General features: G+C 38.7%; 9 protein-coding genes across 20 annotated transcripts in view; 5 read left to right on the top strand and 4 right to left on the bottom strand.

Annotated features, from left to right (window-relative positions):
- The first annotated feature begins 72 nt into the window (after positions 1-72).
- On the top strand, positions 73-5,448 carry LOC108628042 (uncharacterized). Its single transcript, XM_018029699.2, has 13 exons — positions 73-688; positions 1,025-1,353; positions 1,450-1,622; positions 1,727-1,829; positions 1,931-2,220; positions 2,354-2,601; positions 2,718-3,084; positions 3,149-3,232; positions 3,295-3,567; positions 4,303-4,447; positions 4,720-4,790; positions 4,857-4,990; positions 5,138-5,448. Exons 1-13 carry the CDS (start codon positions 441-443, stop codon positions 5,367-5,369), a joined length of 2,697 nt encoding a protein of 898 aa, XP_017885188.1. The 5' UTR covers positions 73-440; the 3' UTR covers positions 5,370-5,448.
- A 344-nt stretch (positions 5,449-5,792) lies between these two features.
- LOC108628016 (putative pyruvate dehydrogenase E1 component subunit alpha, mitochondrial) lies at positions 5,793-7,504 on the top strand. Its single transcript, XM_018029654.2, has 5 exons — positions 5,793-6,120; positions 6,183-6,401; positions 6,585-6,833; positions 6,888-7,133; positions 7,228-7,504. Exons 1-5 carry the CDS (start codon positions 5,995-5,997, stop codon positions 7,375-7,377), a joined length of 990 nt encoding a protein of 329 aa, XP_017885143.2. The 5' UTR covers positions 5,793-5,994; the 3' UTR covers positions 7,378-7,504.
- A 205-nt stretch (positions 7,505-7,709) lies between these two features.
- On the top strand, positions 7,710-11,098 carry LOC108628043 (uncharacterized). Of its 2 annotated transcripts, none has more exons than XM_018029701.2 (7): positions 7,710-8,097; positions 8,250-8,396; positions 8,465-8,944; positions 9,014-9,186; positions 9,246-9,947; positions 10,007-10,390; positions 10,497-11,098. In XM_018029701.2, exons 2-7 carry the CDS (start codon positions 8,360-8,362, stop codon positions 10,992-10,994), a joined length of 2,274 nt encoding a protein of 757 aa, XP_017885190.1. In that variant the 5' UTR covers positions 7,710-8,097; positions 8,250-8,359; the 3' UTR covers positions 10,995-11,098. The 2 variants fall into 2 exon arrangements, with proteins under 2 accessions (XP_017885190.1, XP_017885189.1); XM_018029700.2 differs by having other exon boundaries at positions 8,235-8,396.
- On the bottom strand, positions 11,051-12,828 carry LOC108628048 (leucine-rich repeat-containing protein 59). Its single transcript, XM_018029706.2, has 7 exons — positions 12,720-12,828; positions 12,376-12,601; positions 12,231-12,290; positions 12,050-12,172; positions 11,774-11,987; positions 11,519-11,710; positions 11,051-11,438 (listed from the first exon to the last, which is right to left on the bottom strand). The coding sequence occupies exons 2-7, from the start codon at positions 12,463-12,465 to the stop codon at positions 11,167-11,169; spliced, it is 951 nt and encodes a 316-aa protein (XP_017885195.1). The 5' UTR covers positions 12,466-12,601; positions 12,720-12,828; the 3' UTR covers positions 11,051-11,166.
- A 77-nt stretch (positions 12,829-12,905) lies between these two features.
- Nulp1 (Nuclear localized protein 1) lies at positions 12,906-16,023 on the top strand. Its single transcript, XM_018029702.2, has 8 exons — positions 12,906-13,357; positions 13,430-13,794; positions 13,868-14,093; positions 14,170-14,423; positions 14,492-14,801; positions 14,872-15,165; positions 15,257-15,435; positions 15,500-16,023. Exons 1-8 carry the CDS (start codon positions 13,226-13,228, stop codon positions 15,516-15,518), a joined length of 1,779 nt encoding a protein of 592 aa, XP_017885191.1. The 5' UTR covers positions 12,906-13,225; the 3' UTR covers positions 15,519-16,023.
- Arp3 (Actin-related protein 3) lies at positions 15,952-18,321 on the bottom strand. Its single transcript, XM_018029703.2, has 6 exons — positions 18,140-18,321; positions 17,735-17,915; positions 17,347-17,661; positions 16,960-17,274; positions 16,668-16,886; positions 15,952-16,599 (listed from the first exon to the last, which is right to left on the bottom strand). Exons 1-6 carry the CDS (start codon positions 18,181-18,183, stop codon positions 16,420-16,422), a joined length of 1,254 nt encoding a protein of 417 aa, XP_017885192.1. The 5' UTR covers positions 18,184-18,321; the 3' UTR covers positions 15,952-16,419.
- A 107-nt stretch (positions 18,322-18,428) lies between these two features.
- LOC108628085 (three prime repair exonuclease 2) lies at positions 18,429-20,470 on the top strand. 5 transcript variants are annotated; one of them, XM_018029778.2, is made up of 5 exons: positions 18,429-18,587; positions 18,666-18,955; positions 19,064-19,230; positions 19,299-19,405; positions 19,499-20,470. In XM_018029778.2, the coding sequence occupies exons 2-5, from the start codon at positions 18,670-18,672 to the stop codon at positions 19,848-19,850; spliced, it is 912 nt and encodes a 303-aa protein (XP_017885267.1). In that variant the 5' UTR covers positions 18,429-18,587; positions 18,666-18,669; the 3' UTR covers positions 19,851-20,470. The 5 variants fall into 5 exon arrangements, with proteins under 5 accessions (XP_017885267.1, XP_017885263.1, XP_017885261.1 ...); XM_018029774.2 differs by having other exon boundaries at positions 18,702-18,955; positions 19,299-20,470; XM_018029772.2 differs by having other exon boundaries at positions 19,299-20,470.
- On the bottom strand, positions 20,372-23,216 carry cGlr1 (cGAS-like receptor 1). The gene is made up of 12 exons (XM_026816169.1): positions 23,068-23,216; positions 22,821-22,911; positions 22,628-22,741; positions 22,209-22,379; positions 22,067-22,167; positions 21,668-21,980; positions 21,454-21,597; positions 21,257-21,385; positions 20,992-21,178; positions 20,757-20,822; positions 20,615-20,665; positions 20,372-20,555 (listed from the first exon to the last, which is right to left on the bottom strand). Exons 2-12 carry the CDS (start codon positions 22,821-22,823, stop codon positions 20,506-20,508), a joined length of 1,329 nt encoding a protein of 442 aa, XP_026671970.1. The 5' UTR covers positions 22,824-22,911; positions 23,068-23,216; the 3' UTR covers positions 20,372-20,505.
- Positions 23,217-23,450: 234 nt separating this feature from the next.
- LOC108628023 (uncharacterized protein C1orf112 homolog) overlaps positions 23,451-26,145 on the bottom strand; it is a 27,720-nt gene continuing 25,025 nt past the window's right edge. For all 7 annotated transcript variants that reach the window (XM_026816159.1, XM_018029662.2, XM_026816160.1 and 4 more), the window contains 7 exons: positions 25,991-26,136; positions 25,789-25,915; positions 25,562-25,727; positions 25,165-25,396; positions 24,602-24,929; positions 24,340-24,540; positions 23,451-24,257 (listed from right to left, as the gene is read on the bottom strand). In XM_026816159.1, the coding sequence (XP_026671960.1) occupies positions 23,634-24,257; positions 24,340-24,540; positions 24,602-24,929; positions 25,165-25,396; positions 25,562-25,727; positions 25,789-25,915; positions 25,991-26,136 (1,824 nt within the window). In that variant the 3' untranslated portion in view covers positions 23,451-23,633. The remainder of the gene's footprint in view (positions 24,258-24,339; positions 24,541-24,601; positions 24,930-25,164; positions 25,397-25,561; positions 25,728-25,788; positions 25,916-25,990; positions 26,137-26,145) is intronic.

The raw sequence follows: 26,145 nt of genomic DNA, 5'->3' as shown, positions 1-26,145 counted from the left end.
GTCCCCACAAATTTTTTTTATCGATTAGAAATCGAACAGTTTTCGAGAAACGTTGACCGGGTTCCGTGACTGAAAAATCGTGTCCGTCATGTTTGGACATTTATCGTTCCGTTTATGACATGCTGCACAGCGTTCCAGTTATTCGTTCCAATTCTGCGATGCATATTGTAATGGAATCTGGCGAATAAATGGAATAGCGCACGGAAGAGCTAGGAGACTGATAGGGAAGAGACTCGATTTATCGTCGTCGATTCCATCACGATTTCTGTAAACGTGATTTGGAGGAAGATGTTACCAGAGCACGCGACGCTGCGACTTATTCTTGTCATCATAGTAACCGCTCCCGGTGTAAAATCACAGAGCAGAGCCCGTACTTGCGTTTCGCATCGTTCTTCTCGTTTCTCATTCATTTCTGTCTGTGTAAAAATTATTTAACGAAGATGCGAGATAAAGTTTACGGTACCGACTCGAGGTCGAAGAACATCCGCAAGAAGAGTCTATTCGAAGAATATGCTAAGATGTTTCGCATCCTATTGGCAACTTGGATCCAAGGTGCTCGGTTCAAGAATGATAAAATAAACGAGGACGAAGACGATTTAATATTACCGAGCAACGAAGAGTGGCGTTTTCGAGCGTACTATCGGTTGGTCGAGTTGCAAAGAGAAGAGGATAGTCTCGCTAACAAAAGGTACATAAGAAAGACCCTGCACTTATTTAATTAGTTTACCCACGTTTGAATGATAGACATTCTGTACATTATCCCGTATCGCGTCACTGATCCGAATATCGTCTCGTTTCGTTATCACCAAATATCAGTTCAATCTCCGGTTTGATCTGACGTGCGATTAAAATTAGAACAATTCGAATTAAATCGGCCTCCCTTCAATAGTAAGTTCCGATCGTTTTGGGCAATGAGAACTAGAAAATAATGGAGAAGTAAGTAGCTGACTCGTGATATGATCGATTGCGAATCTAATCGAATATCAAATGAGAGAATGCTCTACAAGGAGTAATATGATCGAAGAGTCGACGAGGAAGCTAAGCTGGAAACGGAGACGGAAGCGAAGTCGAAGGTGGAAGAGCAAAAGGCCGATTGGGAATGGGAGCCTAGAGGACAAGACTACAGCTTGAGGGCTAAGCCCACGAACCATCGAAACGAGGAGTCCAAGGAAGGATCGTTGACCAGCGTGATCGGTGTCGGTGGTTCGATGACCGAAGCGTACATCCAACCGGGTTGGCGTGCCAACGATATCTTGTTGGCTGCAAAAGTACTCCAGAGAGCTCCTTCTCCACGGTATTCAGATGAAGCTGAGATGCGTCGAGTGTTTGGGCTCGTCTACGACGTTCTCAGATGTAAATCCTCACGATATTACGTACAGACTGTTTCATGCATTTATAATAGAAATTGAACATTATTACATTACGTTGAATACTATTAATATTCTTCAGACAAAAAGGTGTTCTCTCGTGCCTTGGAGGATGTGGGATTCTGGCGACGCTATAGCAGGATTAAGGACCAAGAGAAGATCGTTTGGTTGTTACTTTATGATATGCAAGGAAGGAAATTCTTAAAACCGAGGTCTGAGATTGCAGCTCGCGAAGAACGCGAGAAAATGTTCAAAGCAAGTTTTGCCTTATAACAAATAAAGTTTCCTGCTTCGTATTTGAGTAAAAAATAGTCTACTAAATTAGAGCTCTCATTGACTATACTTATTTCGTCTATTAGGCGGCAGGATTGAAGGATATCGAGAACTCCCTCCTCGAGGTGAAAACGCACCTCGCCGCCAGTATCTCACGTTTACGTATCCGCGGCTCGGCCCTGAACCTCGGTGAATATTCATCCTACGACGCGATAGAATTTTGGTAGTTTCACTAAATAGAGAAAACAGTAGCGTAACCACTAAGTACAATAGATATTGTGTGTCGGAAGACGAGCTGCTACCGACTCCTCTGCGAGTCATCGAAGGTGTCACTTGGGGCGAACCGTCCGCGATTGCTTCCGGATGGATAAACACCGAGAAGCTTCGTGGCAAGGAAAAGTTTCACAAGGAGATGTCGAGATTGAATTTGATCTACTGCGAGGGCGGCGAAGCGACGGAGCTCGGGGAGACGGAGTACGCGTTTGACCCCATTTGCCCGAAAGTGGTGAACTTGCATGGGAATGCACGAGAGACTCTGGCTGTTTCCAATCTCGTTCGCCAGCACCGTTTCGTGTTCTTAGTAGGTAGACCAGACGAAAACCTATTCGCATCACATGGAAGAACGATTGGATATCATTAACTCCGATGACGTTGATCAGAAAAATTATACTTATCATTGTTTTTGCAACGATGCAAATGTATCTTCTTTGTAGGAAAGATCGTTGTGTTTGGGCGCGGCAGCGTTGGCACAGGCGATCCGCGTGGGTCGCATCCGTGGCCCGATCATCTTGACTCATTCTCTGGCGCCACGACACACCGGATATCTGGCTGAACTCTTAGCCGACATCGAGCACGCCGGAAAGCTGTTGGCGTTCGGAGCCGGTGATCGTTGCTGCGAGTACGAGACTTACCTGAAAGACTTGGGAGTCACGTTGCAACGGTGTCGCGTATTTCCTGAAAAGTACTACCTACTCTCTCTCTCTCTCTCTCTCTCTTCTCTCTCGTCTTATCAACAGTTATATTTCGCATGAAAGTCTGATGATATTTCACACTGATCTCTTTCATTAATTTCGTTAGATACGTATCGTATCCGGTGAACAGCGAATTGGAGAGAGCTACGGTAGTATTGGCCGCGCCGTCGTGTAGCTACACGGGTGTACGAGATATCGTCGACCTGGCGGTGGCTCGCGGAGGGGACATCGACCTCTTGGAATCGTTGACAAATGCTTACGGCGACGGGAACGAAAATTACAACGATCAGGAACAGTGGCGAAATTTTTTAACGGATCAGATGTCCACTTTGAGATACGCCCTGACCAGACCCAACGTGCAGTTCGTCATATACGAGGTGCATACGATTTCACCTTCGGAGACGACGGACATGGTCCGAACGGTAGTAGATTCCGTGAACCAGATGGCTATGGAGAAACATCGCGAGCATCCGGTAAGCCCTTGGTTTCCATAATACAAGAATAGAAATATACAAATTGTACCAATTTGGATTCAAGAGGAAGCTTCCAAAAGAATCGAAGTCGACGAAATGGGACGAAGAGCTGCGAGAAGATTCTGCCTTGTCGCTTTCTAACATTTCTGTAAGATAGCCACGCCGCAGTATGTTTGCAGACGCATTAAGAAATTTCCTATGAAACGGTAGGTTCCTGACAGTGACCTCTTCGAGGTGGGCAGCATTGACGATATCTACGGGGAGAATACTGGTCATATGATGGATCCAGGATGCTTTCTAACGGTGATAAAACGAAAGGAGATGATGCAATTCGATTCGTTGTTTATGATCAAAGTAGCAGAATCGAAGGGATTGTTCGGGTGTCCCAAAGTTGAGAAGCTGTCGAAGCACGAGTCGATCTACGAACGATCGCCCAGGAAAACTGTACAGACAAGCGCGAGGAAACACTCGAAGCGTGTCAAGGTTCGTTGAACCGTTTAAGGATGTATTGGCTATATAATCAATCCCAAGAGTTTATGCACTTTAGAAACGCATTTTTTAAAAAGAAATCAGACTTCAGAAGAACATTGCTAATAATAAACAACAAAAAAAAATTTTCGATTTTTCCGAGATTTTTCCAAGGGGTACCCCTTCAATTTCTTCCAAATTTTCGTTTTTGGTCAATAACTCCGAAACCGTTGGTCGTACGGGAAAATTGCATACGATCTTTCTTGTAGAGGATGACGAGATCTACAATTTCCATGTAAAAATTTTTCGCTAGCGTTGATAGTTTCCGAGTAATTTGCAAAAAACTGTTTTTTTGTTTTTCGTCAATAACTCGTTAACTATTAATGCTAGCGAAAAACTTTTATATGGAAATTGTAGATCTCGTCGTCCTCTACAAGAAAGGTCCTATACAATTTTCCCGTAGATTCAACGGTTTAGGAGTAATTAAGGAAAAATGAAATTTTTTCCCAAAAGTTCGCCGTTTCGACGCTGGGATGGTCGGATTTTGTCAACATCAATGAAATGCCAGATAATCATACGTAACTCGTTAAATATCGAAGTTATAAGGAAAACAACTTTTATTTGAAGCATTTCTTTTTAATTATAGGAAATGCGTTTTTCTAAGGTACATACACTTTTGGGATTGACTGTATAGCCAATACATCCTTAAGTCAATTATACAATAATCTTTAGATTACTATTGATTTATAGATCGAGATCGATCGACTTATGACTCACACTTATTCCTCCTTGTCAAGGAGTACTCAGGAGAATCCAATTTGTCCCCGGCACGAGCGATGCGCCAGTTGGGGAGAAACCGCGTTTCAGGTACAGGAAGGAGACGCGCTCGTCACCAGTTTCTTCATTAGCCCGTTCTCTCCCAAATTACGGAAACGACCGTTTAAGTTTGCTCGTCGCAAAAGAAAATCGATTAACCGAATAGCCAGTATAAAAATTCAACCGATACCTCATGTCGTTTAATCGATCAGCTCGTGGAAATTAATCTCACTTTCTGCTTTGGGTATACTTCTATTTGCATGATTAATATTTAGATAGACACGCGTGCCATTCATTGCACACAGGTATATGCTAAAGAATCGCGTTTCGAAGTCCCGTCGCCGACGAAAGCGTTGCGAAAGCAAAAAGAAAGCGTGAACCGTTTGAGTACTCCTGCTCGCGGGAACTCGTTACGACAGAAGGCAAGTAATATAGTAAACGATGATAGAGTCAGCCGATCATTCTTTTGGTTATTTGCGTCAGAGTAGAAATTACGAACGATACGTTCGATATTTTCTCCACCGTCGTCGCAATTCGACGCGCCCGTCTCGCAGACCACGTTGAAACGAGAGAAAACCTCGTCCATGCTGTCCAGCTTACTCAGCTTCGAACCTCTGTCATGGTAATATCTCCTAATTCCTTACCAGTAGACTTCAGATTTCATGAAAAAACATTTTAAACAATGAAGTTTCATTTGGATTTGCATAGAATTCACAGTCCACTTATTAATTACCCTTGTGAGTTTTTATTTCTGTTAAAACTTGTATAGTCAGGATTGGAATGACGGTATTTCCTCGAGTACGATTTTGACGTCGCCGATCTTGGCCAGGGCGCTACGTCCCGTCCCCTTAGACAACATCGACGTCTCCGATCACGAGGAAGAGAAGGTTCAGATGCGACCGAGAATGAGGCAACAATGCTGGACAACGCGAGTGTCCCGGCTGTTGCATCCAGCTGGCTCTCCGTCGAACGTACTCGACACGCTCCTCGACATCGCTTAAAATTTCTACCGCCTTTCAACAACTCTCGATCTTTTGGAGAAATGAAAATTTCTACGAGGAGAAGATCACGTTCGAAGTAGACTGGCTACAATAGAAAATAATTATGCTATTTGTGCTGTGTAAATCTTTGAATAAAATCACCGTCAGAGTTTGATACCATGTCTTATCTCTTACAACACATTTCTATATAGTCTGTTATAGTACATACATACATATTTATAACGAAGAATAATTATAAAAACGAGCGAAAATCTCTATGTGCGAATAATCATCTGAAATTGCAGTGGTAAAGAAAAATTGTATTACCTCTTTTTGATAGGTGTCAACAGACAAGCTCGATCGAAGTTAAGTCCACCGAGAGAAACGAGATGAGCTTGAATAATTTCCACTGTGATCGCAATTAAAACATAGAAGAATGTATCTCGCGAAATTGTTACGTCGTCACCCGAACCGACCATGCGTCTACTTTCAACCTTGCAGAAAAACTAGCAAAGAGATAACAGTGCAAACGGTAAAATTATTTCCGAACCATTAATACAAGAGATTCGTTGCTCATTGTATTAATTACTTTGATCAGAAATACGATTTGTACCGGTTGGAAACTGGACCATCGACGACCGTTAAGATGAAGGAAGAAGACGCACTATACGCGCTGAGGATTATGATGTATATTAGACGGATGGAGCTAAAGGCGGCTGAATTGTACAGATTGCGGATGATCAACGGCTTCCTTCATTTGTATTGCGGTCAGGTAGAATCTCTCTCGTCGGATAAAGTGACCGAGATGGAAGAAAAAAATCTAGGTTTGCTTAGGAAGCCGTTGCCGTCGGCGCTAGAATGTCGATGACGGATAAGGACCTAGTTATCACGGCTTATCGATGCCACGGTTTCGCGGTGGTATTTGGCGTGACGGCACGCCAGGTATTCGCGGAGATGATGGGCCGCAAGACTGGCATCGCGAAGGGCAAAGGTGGCTCGATGCACATGTATGCGAAACAGCTTTTTGGCGGCGAGGGAATCGTCGGCGGTCAAGTGAGTCCCTTATATGTTAATTAAATACTATAATTATTGCGAAATTCGAATGCCGAGAGTCCACATCCTTAGCTACAGTATTTTTATACGTATACTCACAGATTCTCATATTACACACACATGTCGTAGATTATCAGATTACATTTGAATTAGAACACAGAGTAAAATCTCTTTCGACAAAAGGTACCGGTGGCCGCAGGGTTGGCGTTGGCCTTGAAATACCACAGCACCGGTGGAGTGGCATTCGCGTTCTACGGGGACGGCGGCGCGAATCAAGGCCAGGCCGCCGAAGCTTTCAACATGGCTAAACTGTGGAATCTTCCAGTAGTGTTCACATGCGAAAACAACGTGTACGCGATGGGCACGGCAGTGCACAGGCACGCGGCAAATACGAACTTCTACACGCGGGGTGACCTGATCCCAGGAGTGAGGGTGAGTTTCACCAACGCTTTGTCTTTTCCTTTTGGTTTATCCTCTTCCTTTCAGGTAGACGGCATGAGGGTACAGGACGTACGCGAAGCCACAAGATTCGCCAGGGATTACGCGTTGAAGAACGGTCCTATTATTCTCGAAATGGTCACATACAGATATTTCGGTCACAGTATGAGCGACCCTGGAACCTCCTATCGTTCAAGGGATGAAATCCGAACGGTGCAGACCCAACGGGATCCTATCGACCTGTTCTCCAAACTATTGATCGAGCAGGGCATGAAAACCGATGCCGAAATCAAAGTAAATAACTGACAGATTAGATTAATAAATATACATAGAAAGATTGTAGATATATGAATAGTAATACTGGAATGATCTCTGAAATCATTGATAGGAAATACGAAACGCCACGCACAAGGCAGTGGACGAAGAAATGGAAGTAGCAAAAGCCGATCCGGTTTTAGATTTGTCAGACATCCCTACGTACTTATACGTGAAGCCGCTGGAAAAAGTGCGCGGGAAAATAGCTTGGGAAAACTTTTGAGAGGACTCGATTTTATTTATTATTTCACTTGTTTATATATTCCATTTATTTATCTTGTGTAATAATGAACACGTTGTTATGTACTTTTCCGTGTACTCGGGTGAAATAAACTTGTACACGTTTTAAACAGTCGAATTGAACCACGTAGAATAGACGCCGTGATATGATGTGGCATGCGAGAGTGACTACGTGTTTGTTTCTCGTTTCTTACATCGTCAATTGGTATGATCAATTAAAACATGCCGTGCTGCGTCAGATCGAGAGGAGGAGCGAAGGAGGATATGTGACAAGGATAGGAGATGGTGTAGAAGAGGATGCTAAGCAAAGTTAGTAAAGAGTGAGTCGTGAGTCAATCGCTCATAGGCGCATTCTGTGCATATGTACGTGGAAAGGAAACGATAGGAAAAGAGAGAGAGAGAGAGAAAGAAGTCGAGGCGACAGATTCCAGCGAGCAACAAGACAGACAGTCTCTGCGGGAGTCGCCCTCCTGCTCCCACGTGCCCTTGTTTCAATCTCAACGAGTTTAAATATCGAGGAACGATTTTACGCGTCTCTCCTCGAGAGACACACCTAAAATGTAATTCAGCTATCGCTTCACATTTGTGTGAACAGTGAAAAAATGTCGTAAGAGGTGTTACGCTTTTAAATAAGATAAAACGTCGTTTAGTAAATCGATAAATTCGGTTTGAGATGATTACATCGGAAGAGGCGGTCTAGCAGGTGAGTTTCGTGACGTCGAAAAAGTCGTCGGCCGTAAAAGGTCCAAGGATAACGTACGCGAGATGAATTTAGTTGACAAGACAGTAAAAACTGCGTTTCGTTCTTTTTTTTATTCGCCGTTGCCGCTATCTTATCAGTTTGCATCCTGGCAGAATTTTATTATGGATGTTCGCATACGCATAAATATTGTCCCACTGATAATCGTTACTAAATAACAATATCTCATTACCGGAAGGAAGGGGAGTGACAAATTAGATAAAAGATGGGATCTTATACAGAATTCACCGATATATTACGAGGTAAATATATTTTAAGTTTTGAATAACAAAATTATATATGGAAATTCTTATAAATGAGCAATTTTTAGATGTAGTGCAATTTTTGGAATGTCTCCGAGAGGTGAAGCTGCCGGTAAATTTGGAGAGCATTCGAGACAATTTGCTGATACGATCAAAAGTTACGCTGAAGACTTTTGTAGTGGACAAAACTGGGAGAGGAGTCTCGCCCGAACCGTATTTGAATATGAGCGCAGGGTCAAAGGGCTTGATAAGCTTGGAAACGGAGACGGAGCTACAAGAATACGTGGGAGCGGGGGAACATTGTCAAATGCAGAAGGAACATAAAGAATCACAGCAGGATTATTACGAAACCTTCCAGGGAATAGAACCACCGAATAATACCGATAACAACCAGAGTAAAGACGAAGAAACTGAGAATATGTTAATAAACACTTACTCGAGTTTCTCGGCTGTACTGGCCAAAAGCAAATGTCAAATATGCGGCTCTCTCTATAGGAAGGAAGGGAAGAAGTTGTTCGTTTTTGAACAATACCGCGCGTGTTGGGTTGGTGAGTCTCATTCCAATCGAATATTTTCACTTTAATACAAAATAATGAAATTTATTCGGAATTATTTAGCTTTGATCGGATCGCACTTATTAATTTATGGAAACGATCGAGACAATCGGCCGTATACAATTTTACCAATTCGGGGATACTCAGCTCGAGCTGCACCGAACGCGATTCCTCGAGATCAGCGTCGAAGCGAATCCACTTTCGAGATCTTCCGTCCTGGCAGCAGGACGTATCAGGTAAAATAAAATAATAGAGAAAGAGAAATAACGATACCATGTAAGATTTGATATTTCAGTTTTCTGCGAAGACTCAAAAAGAGATGGAACAGTGGATAACGAGAATTTGCGAACTGGCGGGAGAAGATAATAACGAGCAAAAGAAGAGTGTGGATAATGTTATCACGAGCAATGACACGCAGTTGAACAACCAAGAAGATTCAAATTGCACTGAGGAGCAGTATCAAGATGTAGGCTCGTTGAGTGTTGAGAAAGTTCCAAACGAGCCTTCGACTGTACACGTAAATGAAAATGTTCCAAACCAAACTGATTCCAAAGACCCTATCAACACTTCTCTTCCTTCTTCCTCCCCGATTTCCGATACTGGTATTGTTCCTTTTCCTTCTCGACCTCATCCAGGACGCTCTCATGCTCCTCCGTTGCCAGCTCGAATACCTCGAAGATTACCCTCGCTGCCTGTTCAAAAATCGTCTTACCAATTCCCGGAGGAAGACGAAGACGACATTTATCACAAGATCGAGGACTTTCGAAACGTAACGACACAATACGAAAACGTTGGTGTAGCTAAGACGAACGAACCAGAAACGTACGACGACGTTCAAGCGAGCATTAAGACTGATAAATCTGATGATAAGAAAAAGAACGACGCTAAAAGAACGTCGATAGATTCATCGAATGAAATAACTTACGACGATACAGGCAACACTGTTTTAAATCGAGTGGACGAACAAGACCAACTCGCATCGTACGACGACGTCGAGGTATTCAATTTCATTTATATTCTTCTTCGTTGAATTTCATAATCAATCTCTTTTTATAGAGTGTGAAAGAAAAATCAAATAAAATCCAAACGCCAAGCAAGACGGATGAGCCTGTAAAGTCGCCGCAAAAAAGATCATTCCTAGACAGAGTCAGAAGCAGAAGGGAGTCTCCGAAGAAAGTTGAGAAGAAATCTAAGCGCAAGACTGCACAGCCATCGGTTGTAGAAAATCAAGACCCGCAGCCACTTTACTACGACGATGTGTCTGATCTAGTGAGCGTTCATCAAGAGACCTGTCTCGATGAAGAACAGCCCGAGTATACCAGTCCACCACCGCCTAGACCGATCTACACGAAGCCACCGGTAATTACAGACACAACTGATGGACACGAATTTTACGACGACGTCGCCGCGCTTAGAGAGAAATCTAAAAATCCAGATCAGGTAAGAGTCTTATGGTATAAGTTCAGATGCATTCATATATTTTGTATACTCTTGCATTGCATATTAAAATCCGCAGTCTGTGCACTAATGTGTCTTGAATCTTTAGAAAGTTTCCAGGAAATTGAACTACGAAGACCCTGTTCACGCGAATGTGAACCGGCTCGTGAACGAGACGACTGATAATTCTCGAATGGAAGATAACGAGCATTACAAGACGCCTCGAATCGATTACCCTCAATGCCTTCCTGAGCTGGAAAACGAACTGTACGATGATATCGCTATACTCGCTGAATTCACGGTTCGGCAGAAGGAAGTTCTTGGTAAAAAGGACGTCGAAGGCGTGAACAACAATTCGGAGAAGAGACCGTGGAATAGATTTGTCAGCGGAAGGAAATCTAAACCGGCCGACGTGATCGTTGAAACTAATAATAAAATTGTGAACGGGGTCGAGGATTCGGTCGATAATCTCGAGCAACACGGTCCGACACGAATGAACACGTTTCAGAAATTAATCAGTAGGATGGAGAGTCTCGGTAAAGCGTCCGCTAGAACGGGATCGTCGATGCTTTCAACGAACAAAACGAATCTCACCAACAACGCTTAATATATAGTCGCACGAATATTCACAGACCAAAGAAATCAATATTTTAATATCAAATCTATATTGTAAGAATCTTTTATTTTTCGAAATAAATAATGATCTGTAAACATGATTTATATTCGTTACCTTTAATAGCCCTGAATGTGTATCCTCCTTGTTGCTCCTCCTGGGATGCTTATCTTGGAATGTCCGTCTCTGTTTTAAAACTTCTGTCGTAGGCGCGATACAAATCGTTGTAGACGTTATTTGCAGCCTGCTTCAAAGCGTCGAACGTATCTATACTGTGCTTTCGAAAATCCTTCAAACGCACACCCGTGTTGGCTTCGATGTAATTCACGAACGATTCTGCCTCTTTCACATATAGAGGAAGAATCACGATTATCAGTATAAATAAAAGGCCGAAGAAAAGAGACCATGCAAGAAGTGTGAGGAATCGATATCCACTCCCTGAAACATAAATAAAAGCATCATAAGCAAACGTTCAGTTTAATCGTTTAAATAAGTAACAAGTATAAATGTATATGTACCTCTAGATGCTTGTTCATTATTATCTTGATGATTATTATTTAACGTCGAAGGTTCCGTCGGAGGTTCACTTTCGTGGAACTCTTCATTCTGAGAATTAGTAATATCGCTATCTAAATCTTGTTTCTTATCTGCTACTTTCTTTTTCTTTTTTTTACCCCCCTTCTTTGCCGTGCTGTTCTTTTCTGTGTCCGCTGAAAGCACACAAACTATGTATCATCCGCTTAAACATTTGTATTCTCCATCTTGAAACATACCTGTATTTAGTTTTCGCAGTTTTTCCCCTACTTCTTCCATCATAACTTTCACTTGCGACAAATAGGCAACAATATTATGAGCACATGCTTGACACTCGCTCGAATTGCTACAAGGACCAGCAACGCTGGCCACAGCAGGAGTCAGAGGGTTCTCTTTTAAATCCAACCATCTCAAATTCTTTAATTCACTTAAACTAAGTGGCAATCTACTTATCTGGAAGATCAACATATTTTCATGACACATGAGAACTCAAGTTTGTAATATCTTTTACTTACTTGATTCCCATAAAGGTCTAAATGTTTTAATTGTCTCAATTCTCCAAAATTAACAGGTATCTCTGTTAACATGTTTCTACTGAGATCCAGTTTAACGATCTGCTTAAGTTGTACGAAATTCACCTGAAATATATTGTAATTAACAAAAAATATGTAGATTCAGGAAATATATGTAACTTACTGGTAAAGAAGTCAAAAGATTACTGGATAAATCCAAGTGTGTCGCTTTCTTGATAGTTGCCTGGAATATAAAAAATACACGCGAATGATTAAACAATTTCAATGCGAAGCGGCGCAGCGAGAACGTGAAAGTTTTCCATACGTACAATTTCTCGAACAGGCACTTCTTTCAGGTCACACAAGCTAAGGTCCAGCGTTTCATCTTTCAGTCTATTCTTAACACCTTTTAAATGCATTTCGATAGTGCAAAAAGTGTGAAATTCTTAAAACGTGTCGTGTTCGGCGTCACCTTTCACCACCAATTGCAGCAATATGTTTAAGATAAATGAAACGTATACATCAAAGGACAATGCGATAACACAAGTATTTCATCTGGGCGTATGGAAACACGAAAATATTATTTCAGTATTCATCGCATACACGTACATCCTTGATCTCAACAATTTTATATAAAAACCGCAAAATCTTGTAGATCGAGTGTATTACTTACGTGATAGCCGAGCACAAATATCAAACGGTCACGAATATTATTAATTTTCAAAATCTGTCGAACAATTTAGCAACTTTGCGGACTGCACGTCTGTTGGTAAAACTTGTTGAAAGGCATAAGCACAGCTACAACTTTGACTAGCTGTACGTGTAAGTTTCACCACGAGTGCAATATCACATCGACGTGTACGACTATGAGTCAGAGCATCTGTGTATGTCGATCCTTCTAATCAAATGATTATGGTTGATAAGCGTCTAGAGTCCAGGTAACAGTTACCAGTTATTGTGATACAATTGGATGAGGAAAATTGACAAGTGAGGAAGAGTTTTCGTAACAGCGATTTGTAATGAACGACGGACAGTATCGATCACGATTTACTTGATACTGATACTGATACCAGCTGATACTCCGATTCTGACCCTGGCCAAGGAATTCGTACGCCACGAGTGGTATCGCTTTTATGTTCAGATTCCTTTACTCTTTGAGGAGAAATTAATTGTTCCGTAATGTCTACACGGTATATGAAAAAAGTATACGGAGGCGATGTGTTACCTGTGAAGGATAGTGAAAATGAGGGTGAGATCGACAATTCAATAATTGGCGATGTTAAGTCCAAGGCGTTTAATTTGTTCGACGTGGTACGTATATACATGCATCTTGCTGTATCTCAATAAATAATTTAACCTATTGTTCATCCTCTTTTCGTTTAGTTAAATGAAAATTCCGAAATTAGCGAGAAAGAAAATGAAGAGGAACAGGCGATCGTGGAAACTTGCAGCGATGAGACTAAGCGTAAAAAGAAGAAGAAGAAGAGAAAGAAGTTGGAAGGAACGAAAACCCAACACACTGTTGAATCTAAGGAGAACGATATTGATGAGATTGAGGAAACAGTGAGAGAAGTGAACAAATTACTCGGAGAACCACTTCCAGGATGTAGCTCTCAAAATGCTAATAATGCTCAATGGGTCGAACATAGCTCGAAGGAGGGTATTCTAATGGTGCAACATAAACATTTGAATGCATATAACGAACTGAAAAGAATTTTTGGTAGTAAAACAGTACAAGCTGATCAAAGGTATGTTCTTTTTTTCCTTGGGATTGTGTTCTATGAACAAGTATACAATCCTAAATAATGTTAACCGTAATAGGAGAAACAGAGGCCGTTTGGGTCATCTGAGGAAGACCTGGTTGGTCTCTGCTAAAGACAGATGGTCACGTTTTACTAAATATGGCCTTTCGATGTCTTTGGATCATACTATGAAATCTACTAATAACATTCAGTACTTCGTGTATGAACACAGCCCATCGTACAGACAAGTGCAGATGAAATTTTTGGAAGCTGTTGAAAGTTTGAAAAGCCCTGAAAATATTGTTGTACGTCGCATTGCTTTATAAGTTGCACAGAGAGCATTGTTTGAAGGTAAATTAACTGCTTCAACTCTCGTTTTAGGCTATAGTCAATGCGCATCCTTATCATATAGATTCGTTGTTGCAACTGGCTGAATTGTGTAAACTCAACGAAGATTTAGCAATGGCTGCAGAATTCACGGAACGAGCTTTGTACTACCTTGAATGTGCTTTTCATCCATTGTTCAATATTACAACCGCTCATTGCAGATTGGATTATAGAAAGCAGCAAAATCGAGCTTTATTTATAACTTTGTTTAAACATCTTAACTTCCTCGGCGGACGTGCATGTTACAGGTAACAAAATCAATAACCTAATCTCCTTAGGTTTTTGATGCACACGCTTCGTATATTTGCATTTACAGAACGTGTTTGGAATTTTGTAAATTACTCTTGTCGCTCGACCCGGATACTGATCCTTTGGCCGTGGTCCTCTGTCTCGATTTTTACGCCCTAAGAGCAAAAGAATACGAGTGGTTCATCCAATTTTACAATTTATGGGCCAGCACGAGAAATTTGTTTCAATTACCAAATATAGCATACAGTTTGGCGCTGGCACATTTTCATTTAGGTGATAAAAAGTCTGCCGACGAACTGCTGCAAAATGCGTTAATAATGTTCCCGGGTGTACTTTTACCATTGATGGAGAAGTGCGGCATACAGTGCGATGAGAAGGTGCTTGAACGATTTCACGAACCTCCCCAGAAAATTCGGAAGCTCTCATACAAGAAGTAATATTTTCCAGGTACAAACCCATGAGTTCTTTAACATTAAAGCTGTATTTACGACCGCGCCGGCGTTGGAAAAGCTGCAGAATCTGTACATCGCGCGCACTAATTGTCTGTGGAAACATGCGGATCTTCTACCGTGGATACGTGAGAACGCACACATCGTGTTAAATCGTGTCGATGTGAAAGATTATTGCGTGAAATATTACGAGATAAAACGAGGCACGCGTTATCAAGGAAAACTGCCAAAAAGTATTCTACGGCATATTATACTGTCCGACATGAAAGACGTTACTATAAACGTACAAGAGGTACGTTCATTTCTACATTTAAGTCGCGTGAAGTATTCCGTTCTATAATCTCGTTTATCTACATACGCTGGTTCGTTATGTGAAATTACAGATACAAAATGACGGTTCCATTTTCTCACACGATCCTCTGCCACCTGCGGACAGTATCGATATTTACGAACGGCCCACTGTAAATATAGACACGGCTAGAACCGGCAATCTGTTCACCGTTTTCCTTTCGTCCATATTTTCTGGTTTTACAACCGGTAATTTGGACGGATTAAATCTATTGTAAGTATAAGATAATAAGCGCAAAAAAATTGAGTTATTGGGATACATCGTATGAATTTTTTAGCTACGATAACGACGATTAAACGTAAGCAGATCGCTGGCTCCAACGTGCTAATAAATCAGAGTACAGAAAATTTACTTTCCACTTGATAATATTAAACTGAAACCATACATGTATAGATACTTTTCAAATGTTAAGTACTTTTGTAAAAATATCATACGTTTCGTGTCAAGCAATATATTTCATGATTATTAATCGTAGATTTTTATTGTGATCGTCATAAACGTTATCATCGTTATTTTGAATGAATTAGTTTCGTATATTTGAAACTTGGTATACTCTGATCATATATACATACAAAATATGAGATTTTTCGTGTTATTTGTACGAACTTATAATTGTGATTATTTTTATGAAACCTTCGGAGCAATCGTTACGTATCCACTGAAAATTTGTAAATACATGAAATAATATATACGTGTATATAATATATATGTAATAAATACACTATATCGTTGCAATGCTTGTAACAAGATACTCTTTAATTATCCACGGCTTATAAATACATTACACACGATAATGCCGAATACATACTCTGTGTGTCTCATTAAAAAAGAATTAATGTTCAAATACTTATCTTATGTACAGATTCGTGTAACAGTCGTATTATTTGCTGTTAATTAGTTGTCCTCAAACTTCCGAGATTTCCTGTACCTTTACTAAACGTAAAAGCTACAGTATTTCAATAATAAGCATAAAAACCTGTTTTTGTGTGCGTTTACTCGTGTGATGCTGGGCGTTTCCTTTTAAATATTTCCATTAGTAATTGTATAATTAAAGACGCGCGTTTTACGGTATCAAACTTCAAGAGTGCAAGTAGTAGCAAATTGGAAAAGTTGTTGACATAACGTTTAGAGAGAGACCGTCAGTCCATGAAGTGTAATTCTTTTTTATACAGAACGTCACTTGTATTTTCATTCATCTTACACCATGCTATGAAACACGGGATTGTAGCGGCAAATTCCAGGACCGTATTCCTGGTAAGCCTTCTTCGTGTGGCAAACTTTGTAGAATTCTGGGTCACTGGCTAATAGAGCACCACCGTACCAAACCGCCCAGCGTTGCTTGTGATGCGATATCACGTGAACGTCTACAGGCTTCGGCTGAATAATAGAAATGATCAGTGATCCTGATACTGTCTTCTACCAAGATGCGAAATAAAGCTACCAACCGTGATAAGACTTCCGCTTAACAATTCGCTAACTTTTAATCGCGCGTCCACGATTCGTTTTATGTCACGTTGTAGCCGTCTGCCGAAGTCTTTGAACATCGTGGAGCCTCCCGATAGTACAATGTTATTATATAGTGGCCTCCTGACGTCTATCGGGCAGTTTTGGATCACGTCGTCCACGATCTCACTTAACGGTGTAGTGAAGTCTGGATTAGAGAACTGAACGACCCAACGGTAAAGTTAAACATGTATATAGAACGTTTTCATTGCATATTCTAATTCGGAGACTCACTTCAGGATGAAAAAATATTTCTGGCCCAAGGAACCTTTCGTAGCCAACGTCCACTGTGAAAGGTTGTTTTGTAATACTATTGATACCCTCGTATTTCTTTATTCTTGTAGGGTCAGTGTCGTATCTGGCAAACTCTTTCGAAATGTCAGGGCATATGTAGCAGTACTTTTCTTTTATCGCTTTAGCCGTTTCCAACGACTGCTCAGGTGGTATTCCAATTTCTCGTTCTCTTAATAAATTTTGAATGAAATAAGTAATATCGCGTCCAGCGATAGGAATGTGTTTTATACAGCTTCCTATAACGAAACCTTCTGCCTAAATAAACGAAACAAATCATTGGTACGTTGCGATTCATTAAAAATTGTGTTTTGTTCTTCCTTTACATACCACCGGTATCACATGTGTCACACCATCTCCACTGTCGACAACGACACCGGTCAAAGTCCTATCCTCTATTGGCTTAGACGTCCAAGAGGCAGCTATTGCTAATACTGCTTGTACAGCTATATAAAGACCTGGTACATTAAACGATTCAAACATTATTTCTGCAGTGTATTCCCTGTTCTCGGGAGTGTTCAACGGCGGTTCGGTAAGTAAAAAATAATGATCTTCCGGCTCTGCCCTAAGGTACTTGAAAATACATTGCTGCAGAAATTTTTCCATTAAGTCCCAGTCTTCCACTAATCCATGTCTGACTGGATACTAAGCAAAATGAAAAACAGTTTACGAAACATTTTGTCGGCCGATGGTACCGTCAATTGACAGGTCAACATACTTTCACGGAATAGCCAGTAGCTTCGAAAGCTTCATCTCCGATGTAGGCATCTAAATCCTCGACACCTTTGGTAATTCTCCTGGTATTGGTATCTCCCACTTTCGCAGTTTCTTTAATAGCAATTGCAGACGGTATCATAAGTTGAGGTTCTTTATTGCCTGCAAAACCTAATTTCGTATACCTGTCAAACGAAACGTTACAAACGTATTACGAACAAATCTGAATTATAAATAATGATATTGATTAAATACATTCATCGGTTTTTACGCGGATGCATAATTAAAGAAGTGAATCATTAATGCATGTGGAAGCCGGATGATGTATAATATTCCTCCATGCGTTTACACTCGTTACTCATTCTTTCAACTATTTACTTTTGTTCAGATGAATTTTTTAAATACGTACCCCGTACCCACGTCGATTACACATGCTGGGAGTCGGCCGAGCATCCTGATTTCTTTGTTAAAAGCGATTTTACTTTCAGTTTACGGGAATAAATTTTAACTATAACTCAAATTCAACGCGAAGTCATCCCAAATAACCACACCCCCCTTCAGAGATAAGGCGATGACTAACCATAGAGCATTGAAGCTCAATGCCATAGAGATAGTACCATCGCTGGTGAGGCGCCAGTGGCGCCGCGCCATGCGTTGAATAATAGCGGAATTCAGATATCAGTTTCCTTTCTCATTTGTTTCCCACTATTCCAGGATGTCGGGGATGTCCTGACAAATGACGAACGATCGGCATTGGATCGGCATGGTATAAAATAAATACGTTGATTTATTACTGATTTATTACTGATTTATTACTGATTTATTACTGATTTATTACTACGTGAGCCGTATGTGAGGTATAAGATTTTTTATCCGCTGTCAAAATTAATCTTATTTGATAGTGCTATTAATTTTATAATTTTTGTTCAATTCAGTGGAATGAAATCCATTCGACGTTATTCAAATTCTAGAAATCAACCACCTCCTTCACTGTGTTCAAACAAAATAATTACAAAAATGATAAACACGTTCATATTTATGGATTTGGAAACGACCGGATTAATTAAAGGAAGCTTGATGCCAAAAATCACAGAAATCTCACTGATCGCGGCATCGAGAAGTGGTATATGTAATGCTACAAATGCATTACCAAGAGTTTTGCAAAAGCTTGTTTTAGCTGTAAATCCAGAGAAACCCATCCCTAGAGTTGTACAGAATATGACAGGTACATTTACATGTAATGTATATGATCACTTGTATTAAGGAATTGACGTTTTAATTTCATTTGAAACGAATAATATTTACACGTGTTTTTTTATATATTTTATTACAGGTTTATCAAATGACCATTTGGATAAAGTTGAATGTTTTAACTCTGATGTATTTGACTTAATTATTAAGTTTTTAAAACGACAAACAGCACCAGTTTGCTTTGTAGCTTACAATGGAAATAGATTTGACTATCCAATACTTTTATCAGAACTTAAAACAATTGGCCAGGTATCATGATTTCTGATGAAACGTATCATAGATTGTAAGATTGGAAATAATTAAATTTTCTTTTACAGACTTTCAGTGAAGATATTTTAAGTATTGATATGATGTATATAGTTAAAGACTTTTGCTCACGTAAAACACGCTTGGAGTTGGACTATAATAATTTACTGAACGATGGGTATGACGAAGCTTTATCTATTGCATTGGACTCTACTCTGAAGCATGTCATGAAAATGGATTGTGATAATGATGCTTGTTCTAATGAAACTAGAGTAACTGTGGCTTCCTCCAACGATGTGAATAACAGTCCAGGAACTAGTTATGCCAAAAGAATGCAGGCAATCAATGAGAAGACGCCTGAAAGTCAAATTCTAAAGTCGCACAATAACAATGTACAAAACTGGAAGGCGAATACTGTAAGAAGGCAATTAAACTTTATATGTCCACCAAGTGATTTTAAACTAGGTACCGTTTTAAAGTACATTTGTGGTTTTGAACCTGAAAATGCACACAGTGCAGAAGGAGATTGTCTCAGTATGATACATTGTGCTATTGCAATGAAAGACTTTGCCCAAGAAGCTGATTTGAAAGCAGTACCCTTAATTAATTTTACCAAAGCGTGATATATTTTAGATGATATTTTTTTTATATTATGAACGTACTTCTTTATTTCTACGCGTATACTGGGTATTCGGCTAGTGGTGAAAAGAACTTAAGGAGCCATTCTGGAAGTCTGTCGTCAAAAGTGAAAAAAAGGTGTCTTTGAAACTGTTAGTTGTAAGTTATTAAAAATTTCTTCTGATCGTACGCGAACTCATATTGAATGGTATATCTTACACTTTTAGAGGCATATTGCATCTAAGAACCGAGTTCGCCAATTGAAATCTCGCATGCACTACAATTATTCTTGACTTTCGTCTATAACTTCTAAAATCGTTCCTTTTATTCACTAATAACCGAATACGCTGCTTATGTATATTTTATGATACATATTTTAAAAAATAACATATTCTATGATACATGTTTTAAAAGATTGCAAGTACCAAAAACACGTAAAAGTTAACTTCTATATTGATTAAAAGAGTTTGTTATTTTCATGTGTGATTACGTGTAAGTTAGGTATAACTGAGAAAGAAGATTGGACTGATATATAGTATATATTTATTAAAAATGTAAAATTGATACCTTTAAATTTGTTTGTAAGTATTCAAAAGTTTATAATAAAAGATGATAGTACAAAGGAGCTTACGATATATTTTTAAGAACTCACTGATTAAATTATGATATTATACATGTCCATCGTTGTTCACTCGTAGCTTCAGTTTCATCTGAAAGGTTTACTTTTTTATTGCAACTAATAATTTATTATGCTCGTGTGCTTACATACCTGCTGTCATCCCGTTCTTACTAGTTATTTCATATAAATCTCGTAGTTTTACTGTAATTTGAGCAGACGATAGTTTTCAATTTCAATTGATAAAGCTTATTAATTGATTCTAAATGTTTTCTCTTTTTATTAGTAATATTACCTTCAATGTATTTATCTCCACTTGAATGTGATTCGTCCGCTAATATTTTTAATTCATTTCTTGTTACTGCAATTATACAACAATCATAATTTTTATTTGTAAGTAGAAAAATTCTATTCAGATGTCAATCAAAGATTTGAAGCATTAGACTGACTATGATCAACAAAGCAAATATTTCGCTCATCGTTACGTTAGTTTGGGCATTATATATTATATAATTACAAACATAACTTACAGATATATTTAGCCAATATGAATGACTGCGACATAATATTTTTTCTAATATCCTTTATGATGTTATCAATACGATTAGCAATGTTATTCATTTCTAACGATCCACTCGCCTCCAGTAAATTGAAACTTGGATTCCAAAAATAGTCTATTCTACGACGCTTACATGCGTCCCTTAGCTCTATAAGCATCTGAAAACGTACATGGTACTTTACATACGTGTACATATATATAGGAATAAATACAGTTTTGTAGATGTAAGACATTACCTTATAAAAAAGGTATGTAAATGATGTTCTCTTCAAGGCTGTATTATCTAATTCTTGCAGTTTGTTAAGGAACACCGTCTCTATAAAATAGCTCTTCAAACATGCCCAGTTTTGAGTATCTCGTAATTTCTAAAAATCAAATGATGATGTACAACTGTTCAATGATATCAAAGTGTAAATACTGTCTCTTGAAGTACCTTCATCTGACGTATAACAGGTTTTAAATGACCATACATCGTAAGGATGTCTTTCTCCTGAAGGCTGAAAGCAAGTCTCCAGCTTAAAGAAGAACTGGCATCGTTCGATACTATTGGTACTGCAAACCACGGATTTTTCCGACACTAACCAATCGATAGATATTTAGAATAAATGTGAATATTTATTTAAATATAGGATATGAAGGATATAAACCTTTTCAAGCCAAGAGAAGTTCGTTATAAATAATTTAACTGCATTTATGTCAAAAGCTAATACAGGTACTAAATCAACGCTCATCTCTTCGGATGCTCCTGGTATATTTAATTTTATAGTAAATGCTGGACCACTCTTGTACGTCTTGTGTATTGCAACTTTTGCATAAAAGAATGATTCTTGGTTTACTGTCATATGGTGTTTGTCTCCATAAATCGGTAACTCATCAACAACTTTAGTCATAACTCCTTCTATCCAACTACGAAACTTGTCTGGGTTCAGAAGACCATCACTAATAAATTTATTGATTGACCTGAAGAACATAAAATAATAGCAACTTGAAATTATGTATTTAATTATAATAATTTATTTATATACTTAATCATGATAATTTATTACGTCTTCTCTTTATCCGAAAGCTTGTTAGACTTCTTCGAATTATATATGTTACTAGTATCGTTTATTTCTATTCGTATAAATCCTTCTCGTGGCGAATAGAACTTAATAGAAAAAAATATAAGTTAAACATTTCAATTCTTACCCTTATATAATTGTAATTAATAGGAAGTTCCAAAATTATATTTAAATCGAATTCATTTGGTGCTCCAACTTTTGTACCTTTATAAAAACTGCCACAAAATTTTATTTCTTTATACGCTTTCGCGAACAATTGATCCTTCGCTACCATACGTTCCGTTATGGTTTGAATTGCCTGTTAGATTAAATTGTAATGAAGATGTAAAAAAATATTAAAAATAAAAAATGATTCCGATGCCATGACATTTATTTAATTTAAGCAGAATTTTGATAACTATGTTCATATCCGATTACTGTAACTATACATGTAAACGTAAGAATTATAACAAACAATGATCTTAGAATTGAAATCGATCTTCAATTGAAATTCACAAGCATCGCAATTTCACGTTATCGAAATTCTACCTGCGATTTCGAACGTACCTGCCGTAAATAAACATTATTTCTTTTCACTTGTTCATCATTTAACGTTATAAACCTTTTGTTTATTAATTTAAATACCGCGTCGCTAGAAAGATGTTTCTCGGCATCTGCAGCCTGCACATACGAATAGTCATTGTATTAAAATGATAAATTTTTATACAGTTGGCATAAGACTACAAAACAATCTACAAACCATGATTGTTACAATATTTCCTCCTTTATTTATATATACACTTGTTTGATTATATATTGTCAAATATTATTCCAATGAGAATAGTCACTTCCTGGAATAAAATTACCTCATTCAAATATGAAATTCATTATTAAATGAAATTACATGTTATAACATTACATAAATATAATTCAAAAAATGAAGTCAAACAAGCTATTTCTTACACGATGACTTTTGAAATTCTGTATGTATGCAATTATTAACTTACGAAGTATTCCTAAATAATTCGCAAGTATGCAGCACGTTAAGTACACATGATCGTATCGATATCCGAATTAGTAAAACCACAGTTGCACGTTGCACGTTGCGCGTTGCACTGATGAAGTCCGCACAGCACCCACAGCACACTGCAGCACACTAATAATAAGAGCTTTGAAAGCATAGAGTGTAAACGTATAACAGGCGACTTGATATATACATACATATATGTAGTTCGCTTGCTTCTTATCAAGTGTTATTCGCGTATCAAGAAACATACGTGTGAGTGTGTGATTATAGTTTAAAACATGATAGGGGATTAAAGATATAAATCAGTTCATTGCAATAAGTATTGTTTGAGATCTGAGCGCAAGGTGAATTTTCTATGTAATATAACTTATTTCACCGTTTTTATTCTATCTATACAATTTCTCTGCACACACTATGAGCAAATTTAGATACATAATTCGTATTTAAATAACTTAATAGATTGACACTTTAAAAAAAGAGATCGCTTTTTTATATGATCGTCGCACAGTGTACCTGATTCGTATAATTAATGAAAAAATATGAAATTTATTTGGGTGTGGTAATGTCTAAAAACTTTTCGCAGACTAATCGCAATTTTCTTAAGACGTCCTTCCCGATTGCATCGCTCTTTTTCGTAATCTCGCTCAGTTCGCCGCACAGCTTGTTCACACATTCATCGAGCTCTTTCGTCATTAACGGACTTTCGTCAGAATTATCGACATGTCGATTCTCGAGTTTAGCGAGCTTCTCATTTCTTTCAAAAGCCTCATAGTTATCGCAAACGTGACGGATATCTCGGGAATGCACTACAACATGCCGCAAGTAACTTCGAACGTCCGCGAAGTCCCGAAGCTCGTAATAAGTCCTGTCGGATAGATAAGCGGGCAGCGAATCGCTTAGAGATGATTTTCTGGTAATAGCGCTGACTATTCTGGTAACTAAGTCGTCGTTTGGGCACATGTGAGTCACATAAACGAATGACTCCAGGGCTTCCTGCCGTACCCACGGATTCTCGTCTTCCAAAAGGCAACAGTTGAGCTCTGCCAAAGCGTTCGCCGTTCTGACTTCACAATTGTCAAAAGATTTAACGTTATTTCTTAAGTAATGCGAGGCCATCACTTTCACGTGCGGCGGACAGCATAATAGTGATGCTAAAATTGCTTCAAGAATCTGGAATCGTTCAATGTACTTGTAAAACGTTTTATAATTTATTAATTAATTGTAGATATTTTTCACATGAGGATTTTCGTACCGATGAAAGAGTATTCTTTTGAATTTTTTCGGGTTGCGTGACGCTGAATAATTTTAACATAAACTCCGATAATATGTCTAACTGCCTGTTTTCGAAAACTTCAATAGTGTTCGCGACAGAGTTCCATATTTGAGACAGCATGTCAGCAATATTCTTTTCTCCGAGATAATTAAGTTTTCCCATGAGAATCATTAACAGAGTCTTTTGACAAAAGAAAGATAATATTATGAAAATTTCTACAGCTATGCTCGTTTAAACTTACGAAACGATTCCAGTTTTGCACGGTCGGTTGCCGCTGCAATTCTATAAACGTGCTCGGGATTTCGTTCAATACGGACGCCAATCGAGTCTGTAAAACTGACTTCGTCTTCGGTGGTAAAAATCGAGCGACTTCCGTCCAGGATGGATTTTCGAGATCGTCGATCTCAATCATAAGATCATGTCTCGTGTCCTCTGACAGTAAACTATACAGTCTCCCTATTAAATTCTCTAATATGATCATCTCGAGACTGTTACGTCGTTTCATTAAAGCGGCGTGAACTTTCAACAGGTATTTAACGTGACTAGCGCACAATTCCGAAGATCCAATACTGAAAATATATGACGTTGTACTGACACTGAGTCTGATCAATTCATAGAAAGAGAATCTTAAAATGATATCGTGTATGCATATATCGTTTCCTTAAACAATTCTGGTATGCCGAGTAGTACCAAGAATTTATGCGATAAGTTCTAAGGGAAGCAAGCTTCAAGTGAAGGAGTAGTTGAGTATAAGGCGTATATAAAAACATGTTATCATGAGACATATTATCATGGTTTACAAACCGGGCGACAAAACACCAAGTATCAGCGCTGAGTAAAGAACTCCATAACTGACTTCCAAGTAAATGTTTCAACAGAATCAGTTCGATGGCGTAGAACCCCTCCGCAGGAATTTGGCTGATCAGACCACAAATTGATACCAACGTCGCTTCATACAGCGACGCGGATCTTTGCCTCTCTCCTATGTCGTGTACACCAGGCAATCTCGCTTCACCCACGCAAATCTCTTCCTGTACTGTTTTTCAAGATGCAAATATACATTTTCAAGTAATTTTTAATCTCAATGAATTTCAGGTCCAGAGTTTTCTTTTTTGCAATTGTACTCTTATTTTAAATTGACCATACGATTAAAACTGAGGCATCATTGAATATTTAATAAGAAATCCAGCGAAATACTCACTATAATTAATGTTAGTGAATGCAAGATCAATAATCGATTGATCACCTAAGGTCCACGTACAACTCTGCTCGTGTGACATACCGAGTAATTTGTTCATTATGCTAACAATTGACAAGTGATAGCCTAGCTTGTCGATATTTTCCCGAGTCCCATATTCAAAAAAGGCCTGAAGTACATCAGAGATAATTAGTATTTGCATATTCTGCAACCGGACGTAATAAACGAACCTGCTTGAAATCCGAAGATTTAAAAGTAGTATTTAAAAACGCATCCGCGCCCTTTGAGATGTGAACGTTTATTACTTCGATCAACTTATCGTCAAACTGATCTTTTTGCAAACATAGTGGAGAACACCTAATTGTAATACAGACTTTAGAAAATTTTTTAATAAAACACAAGCAGATAAAAAACAAAATAATGATTGAATACCTGAAGATTTTTAACAAGAGGTCGATTACGCATTCCAGAATTTCATTATTAATGTACGAACAATAGGCTGTTAATAATTTGTCTAAAATTTTTAGCGAGAAACCAACAACTCTTATCTTTTTTTCATCGATCTGAGCTGACGTATCCTAAATGAA

Source organism: Ceratina calcarata, unplaced genomic scaffold, assembly GCF_001652005.2.
Source record: "Ceratina calcarata isolate Rehan_Ccalc_2016 unplaced genomic scaffold, ASM165200v1 scaffold493.2, whole genome shotgun sequence".
NCBI classification, from domain to species: Eukaryota; Metazoa; Arthropoda; class Insecta; order Hymenoptera; family Apidae; genus Ceratina; species Ceratina calcarata.
Note: the sequence above shows the minus strand (reverse complement) of the source record. Positions and strands in the feature narration are given on the sequence as shown.